Raw genomic sequence first — 7,951 nt, 5'->3', positions numbered from 1 at the left:
AGGATGAAGTCAAAGGTAAGTGATATTACACGAGGTTGAGGCTAGAGGTAAGTAATATTACACCAGGATGAAGTCAAAGGTAAGTGATATTACATGAGGATGAAGGTAGAGGTAGGTAATATCACACGAGAATGAAGTCCTTGGTGAATTGTTTCGTCATTTTAAGACACGTCTTTGATGTAAGAGTATCATACATGAGGATGTTGTACAACGCGAGGAATCGATATAAATAATAAATTATCAAACAGGAAGCCCTTGGCAACCAGCACGACAATAAAACCACTGTTAGTGACTGCGAAATGATTAATTTACTAAGCCATATATAGGACTGTACACAACGATGAACAAACTGTCACAGTTGTGCCCTGTATTGTTGTATTCCCTTTTTTACCAGAATATAGTCCTGGTGTAATTGTAACATCGCTACAGGCACTTGAACTAGCAATACACGCAAAACATGAAGTATAGCCAACAGATCTATTCTCTTCACTTCAAAGATGTAATAAGATGTAAAATCTCACCAGACATGGTTTACATTACTATGATTTTTCCGTGTATAATGGAATATTATTTTATTACAGACAGGAGACGGCGTTGTAGCACACAACGTGGACGAGTGTGTGGTGTAGACGGTCGCACATATAGAAGCACATGTGTTGCTAATCGCAGGTACGCACGTTGTTGATCTCGAAAAGTGTAACATATATCCCGATTCTAGGGAGTGCATGGACTTCAGAAACATGAGCGCATTTTGATCGCTTAATTGTTTTTCTGAATATATGCTTTCTTTTAATGTTTTTTAACGGTCAATAATTTCAACTTCCATACGCTATTTTATATATACATAAAAATCAAGCTATGCTTAGAAATATTTTAATGTTTTCATATATCAACAGCAGAGAACTGTTATAAACGTACGTAGCACCAAAAGAATTTGCACGTAGAAGAATTATTCCTATTTTGAAGATAGTTTAGTAATGCCACCTAGGCAGATGTTTCATTAATATGCACAACATATGCTTGAGATGAAAACATAGTCATGGTTACATCCTTTATCATTGAAATGCCAATTAAGTTCTGGATGTATGATCAATATGTTATTTACTTATTATATTCTATTGACAAACAGTATCTTAGAATAGTCTTAACACAAATCTACCCTTACCTTTTTATTTTTCATGTGTGGTACATTAGGAAACAGACTACAGAAACAATCTGAACGGTTTTGTAGGTAATAAAAAAAAATAGTTGTACATTTTCGAGTGATTGATGTTTCTTCAGGTGGAACGAAAATCAATAATGGAATTGTCCTTTTTTACAGAAAAATCGGCATTGCTTGTAAAGGTCGATGTCCCTGTGAGATCGACCGGCGGTGCTTCTGTACCAAGGAATACAACCCAGTGTGCGGCGTGGACGGTAAAAACTACGGCAACCCATGTACTGCAAGATGCGCGTAAGTGTTTTTTAAAACCTACAATATATAATTCTCCCAAAGCACGATGTCCACTTGATGTCATGACTTTTTTTATATGTCAAATAATTGAAATCAGCAATGATACCATGAATATAAAACGTGAGTATACAGAAACATGTCTTTACAAAGTAACTAAAATCACCCATCAATATAAGTTTACAACGGCTACATCCTGGCCTTTTCAGACTTGTGTCTGTATACTGTGAAGACTATGTTGACAAGAATATCTCAATCTGATTGTCTTTAATGTGAAATTATGTTCCTGATTCATTTCCTTTGTTTCAGGAAAGTAAAAGTAAATTGTAAAGGTCAGTGTCCTTGTAAAGTCGACCACCAGCCGTGCATTTGCACCAAGGAATACAACCCAGTCTGCGGGTTAGACGGCAAAACCTACGGAAACCCGTGTACAGCGAAATGCGCGTGAGCACCTTCAAGTTTATATTAAGCAGCTAAGAGCTGATACATTTACCACGAAATTCACGCCCTTACATTATCAAATAAATCGAAAATATCGAAAGAATGGACGTAATTCAATACCTTGACATAGATCCAATATGTTCCGCATTTATTGTGTACCTACCTAGGGGAGAAATGAATCGGTGTAAAGAAAAAATATCTATAGAATCACAGATAGAATACAGAATGAATCTTGAGAAAATCGCAAGTACGTGAAGTTTTATTTTATATATAATGGTTTAGTTCTATTTATCATATATAACAATAGGAGCGTTGAGAAGGCTTGTAATGGAGAGTGCCCGTGTAAAAGACCAAAGATTTGTGTGTGTACATTAGACTACAACCCCGTCTGTGGCGTCGACGGAAAAACTTATGGAAACGTATGCGGTGCTAATTGCGCGTAAGTGATTCTATATAGAATATGCTAACATAAATAATCAATGGTGTAGAACCCAACCATGGCAGATATCTATTAACAACACAGTATAGTTTTACTATTGGTGTAAATTGACTCTATTCATCTTTTCATGTATCATATAATATAGTTGATTAAAGAAATGTGAGGAACTCCGAAAAATAATGTATTGTTTCACATTATGAATTTTTCGATGCATCCCCAAATTCACACTCAATCTACGGTTTTGCAGGGGCGTAGAGAAGGCATGTGATGGAGAGTGCCCGTGTAAGAAACTTAAGCCCTGTGTATGTACCCTAGACTACAACCCCGTCTGTGGCGTTGATGGACAAACCTACGGAAACGCATGCGGAGCTAAGTGCGCGTGAGTAATTCATTGTAGAAAATCTTGAAACAAAACTGATTTGCCTCTAACCTAGCCGAAAGAGCTTTTTCAACACATACGATAGTGTTAGACTTTCATTTTTATGTGAATTATTCTATTTAAACTCAGTAGTGTCATTCAATAGAAGCAATTAAATCTGAATAAATTTCATTGCTATTAAGTGTTTTAGATTGTGCCATATTGCCTCTCCGGCCTTTAATATGTTTCTGACTGTTACTTTTAACTATGACAACAGAGGCGTGACAGAGGCATGTGATGGAGAGTGTCCGTGTACAAAACGTAAGCCCTGTGTATGTACCAAAAATCACCAACCTGTCTGTGGCGTCGATGGAAAAACATATGGAAACAAATGCTTATCTAAGTGCGCGTAAGTAATCGGAAATTAAATAATCGTTTTAGACACTCCGATGTTTACAATGTATTGATGTTTATTATCGATAATATATCATAGATTTATATCATGTTGATATAACAATTCAAAAACACTGGATGGTTTTGCAGTGGTGTTGAGAAGGCCTGTGAGGGGAAATGCCCATGTAAAAAATCAGCGCCCTGTTTATGTAAACTGAACTACGACCCTGTCTGTGGTGTCAATAGGAAAACTTATGGAAATATTTGTGGAGCTGATTGCGCGTAAGTATTTCAATCTCCTACAGGTTTACCTTATTTTAAATGTAGATACACAGGTCACATTTAATGATTTTGTGTTTTTCCTTGGAGTTGTTAAAGATATATACAATGACGGGTACTGATGGAGACTACCGAGGATATTTGTTGAGTCCGTGGATTCGAACTCTAGACCTGTCTGTTGCAAAGTCCCCATTTACTTGTGAAAGTTAATTTGCTCTTAGTATCATAAACTGATACTATCTAAACTCTCTAGAAACATCAACAATGAAAACACATACTTGTTACAGTGTCTGTATGTCAATTGGAAGCTAACTCAGAATAAACCAGCAGGAAAAAGCAACGTGACAAGCAATCCATAATCTTTTGAGAAATGTAGAAAAGTGAAGTTGACTCAGTCATTAAAAATCAATAATAAATTTTGTTTTCATATTATGTAATTATATGCTTTCCATACTTAGCGAAGTTCCTGTGGAGTGTAAAGGCGAATGTCCTTGTCGATCTGAAGTTCGTGTATGCACTACAGAATACCGTCCAGTGTGTGGAGTGGACGGACGGACGTACGGGAACAAGTGTACAGCTGAAGAATCGTATGTAGTTCATTTCTAACACTATGAATGGAAATAATTACAACTTGAACTAGTCCAGTGTCTATTTTACATAATTGTTCTTCTCTAACAATAAAGGATGTCTATAGGTTATTGAACCTAACATGTGTAGTTACACAGAGTAAATAAAATTAACAAAATAATGTGCCTATCTCCCTGATGCAAATATCACATACCTAAGTATGATACCTGCTTCGCAAACTATGAGAATTTAGAGCCTGTCCCCGATATCATGATCTGTGCGATTCATGAAAACTAATAACTGTTATGTTTACCAGAAAGGGTTTGGATAAATGACTGAGTAAGTTTTGTAGTCACCGTCAGAACAGCATCAGAAACATTTTATGTCCTTTATCGATATTGAGTTTGATTATTTAGATGTTCTGGAGCATGCCTAACGATTTAGTTGTTATACATCATCCTAGTAAATTACTTGTACGTTGTGCTGTTATGGTCATACTTCCGCCTCGTTTTAGTTCATTTTGTGTTTTAATTATGATTTTGATGAATCATTGGTGTTCTTAAACATTTGTTTGCTTTGGTCGCCATACATTCATGATTGGGGTATATTATGAATGAAAGGCACTTATGTCATTGAAAAGTACATTGATTATAAAACAACAAACTAGCAATATTCCATGTTACATTGTAGTGCATGCGAATATCATAGCTATGGACAGGGGTGCACTCATTGGAAGAATAAGCACCTTCGTGTTGTCATAATTCCAATAATCACATACATAAATGATGATGATGAAAACAACTTAGCGTAAATTAAATATCTTTAAATAAGGTATATTTTAAGAGCTAAATTACCGATTACAGGGGAATTTTGCTAAATCATAATTACTTTATAGGGTCAATAAAAGTTCAACTAACCATTTACTATCTAATGTAATTCTCCGTATTTCCTTGTAATATCATTTTAATTTTCTTTTCAAAGGAATACGAGAGTGGCTTGTCAAGGAGAATGTCCGTGTCATAAAAAAACAAAATGTGCATGTCCAAAGATTCTGAGACCTGTATGCGGACAGGACGGACAAACATACCCCAACAGATGTGAAGCAACATGCAGGTGAGTAAGCAACAATTTTTGTAATTTGGAAGTCAACGTTTGTTCAAGTTGTTCAGGTACACTAATATGAAAAGGATGTTGCGATGCTATTGCACATGGATAATGAAAAGAACGTACAAAAGACACGTTGGAGAACAGCATCTTTCAAATTAAGTTCTAGATACAAATTAAACCCAATAAAACATGGGTGCATTATTCCCATAATCGGGTTTTTATGATTGAATATATCTAATTCAATCAAAGATATGTTCATGTTGATTTTCTGATACATGTCAATTAGAACAAGTCTTCTAGAGGAAGGACAGTAACACTTGGGTTATCAGAAATCCACAAAAACGAAGAGTCGCTTTTGATTAAAATTAAGAACTAGATAGAGAAAAACCAAATAATCGAGCTGACATCATCATATAATCCCTTCGGCTTTCTAAGACTCGTCGGTCGTTTTATGGGTTTCAAAATGGAAATTATGAGGCGAAAGAGGGGGAACTAAGTACAACAGTAGCAGTCATTCTCAGTAATCTCATTTTTTGTTTTATAAAAGAGCAATATCTACTGCACTCAGAAATTGAAACTATGGTTCGTTGGTGTTTGCAATTTCAGGAAAACAGGCGTCAGTTGTCGAGGCAGATGTCCATTTGATACTCAATGCATGTGTCACTTTATCCTAAAGCCACTTTGTGGAGTTAATGGAAAAACATTCCCTAATTTGTGCAGCGCTCGATACAAATGGGTTATCTAATGACTCTCATGTTTCCAGCAATATAATTATCGTAAATCAGTTTGAAAGTCATTCGAAGTAGTTACATCACGGTTTAAGATGTCACATAGTAAAAGATCAGGATATATGAAAAGGTAGAATATATCAATTTATAATGTTCGATATTCAAACCGTATACTGTAGTCTTATGCAACTGACGAATTGTTGCAGATATGATACAGTGTTTTTCACGTTCTATATTGTTTTCTGTAGGATTTTGATTTTTTACGTTACGATCAATAATTCTCAATAATACAGTGTGTCATAAAAAACGTTTACAATTAATTTAGTTAAATATTCTTTTTTTACATTGAATTGCATAGGCCTACCAATAATTATTCGTTCGGTATATGGACATTGCTAGCCATGGTTGTATCGAGATATATGTAGTACGTTTCATGCTTTGATTTTTTTTCAAACCGTCTGTACTGGAAATATCTTATTATTTATCTTCAATGCACTGCTCATTCTTAACGTTACGCATCCTTTGCTATGAGAAAAAAAGTTTTGCATTTTTATTTAGACTATCGTGTGAATTTTTATGCCGGCTGTTTTTTCGCACGTTTTCTTAATGTTATTTTTCATGTACTTCAGGGGTGTGCGTGTTGGTTGCGATGGGCACTGTCCGTGTCAATATAGGGGATGAAGGAATATTTGAGGTGAGACAACCTTCCCCAACAAAAGAAGAGGATCATTGCCAGATCGGGAATACATGAGATTAATTTTCCGTTCTTCTAACTAAATTATTGTGTAAAACGAAAGCAATTACTATATTTTACCCGTCCTGCTTTTCCATACATTAAAATCAGTCTCTATTTGTATTCAGTATCAGTAATATCTATGCTCTATATGATTATATTATCAGCAAACTTAATTAAAACACAAACATAAGAAAACACCGTCTAATATTTCTGCCGAGAAGAATTTTATTGAAAAAAAAACAATGATCGTATCTGTTCGTTTAGTGGACAGGAAATAAATCGATATTTAACCCAACTGTGCTCAGTATCTCAATATCTTAGATAGATGCATATGTTATAAAAAATATTTTGTGACAATATCCACAGTATGACAATGTTTTGCAGACATATTCGAATTGGCCAAATATGTAGCATTTATGCGATAACTTGAACACACAAACGTCGTTTTTGTCAGACCTATGTGATGGTTTTGAGAGTTATATGATAACGTTTTTGAGTTCTGCAAATATTTATACTTATTAAAATTCCATGTAAATTAGTTTCATGTCATCATTAAGTTATTCTGTTGATTGTATTTATATGTTATAATCAATTTGTAATGTGCATTATTTTCAAGAAAATACCCTCCCACCACCATCCCCATTATTGTAACTGTGTCAAAGAAATCCCGAGTGAAAACGTCCACCTGTTATATGGCTTTCTACTGCACTTTGTCTTTTCAATATTTCATGTTACAATAAATCTTAACATTAACATACGATTTGAATTTTTGTTATATTTATAACATACAAATCTAACTATGTAACATGGCCATACTTTGCAATCACAGATAAAACTTGAAGTGTCTTTGGGGTTGAACCTTTAATGGGCTGCTATGTACATTTATAGAACCGGTATTAGGACAACATATTGAATATTTAGATACATGCATATATATTTCTACCACAATAGAAGGTGTTATTTAACTCCCAAATTATCTTTGCATGTAACATTTAACTTGTTGTATAAAAATACATGTTATACCACATGTGACTTACATATGTACATGTAATTTATAAAGTACTTGTGTCATAATAAAGGATGCAGATTGCTTCGAAAATTTGACATGGGTACATATACACAGTCCAAGTAATTCGTTTTTACGAAAATTACATACGGCCAAAAAAGAACCGACTGATTGCTGAATCCAAAATTATACTTCTGAAAATATATTTAATGATTTAGAACGTTATCACGATAATTTGATGCCCCAAGGAGGAAATATGGTTTCAGATTTATTATTAAGTGAGGCAAGTCAAGGAAATGCATAAAATGTTCTGAAATAACTATTTTGAATACACAAATATATATATATATATTATCTTTAATGGAACATATAGTAAATCTGCTATTTAGTAAGTTCATGTTTCCTAAATAATATGAATGGTAACATGTTTTATAATCTTAATATAAT

The 7,951-nt window shown here is 34.3% G+C and overlaps 1 protein-coding gene across 1 annotated transcript; it reads left to right on the top strand.

The window, feature by feature from the left end:
• Nucleotides 1–643: 643 nt before the first annotated feature.
• On the top strand, nt 644–3,101 carry LOC132547994 (serine protease inhibitor dipetalogastin-like; the record flags this gene model as incomplete). The annotated part of the gene is made up of 6 exons (XM_060211808.1): nt 644–669; nt 1,322–1,453; nt 1,760–1,894; nt 2,199–2,330; nt 2,578–2,709; nt 2,966–3,101. Coding segments are annotated over 6 exons (693 nt in total), but the record flags the coding sequence as incomplete, so codon positions are not given.
• Between the last annotated feature and the right edge of the window lie 4,850 nt (nt 3,102–7,951).

This window comes from Ylistrum balloti, unplaced genomic scaffold, assembly GCF_031769215.1.
Source record: "Ylistrum balloti isolate Yb309-2 unplaced genomic scaffold, AGI_CSIRO_Ybal_v1 Utg369992, whole genome shotgun sequence".
Classification (NCBI taxonomy): domain Eukaryota; kingdom Metazoa; phylum Mollusca; class Bivalvia; order Pectinida; family Pectinidae; genus Ylistrum; species Ylistrum balloti.
Note: the sequence above shows the minus strand (reverse complement) of the source record. Positions and strands in the feature narration are given on the sequence as shown.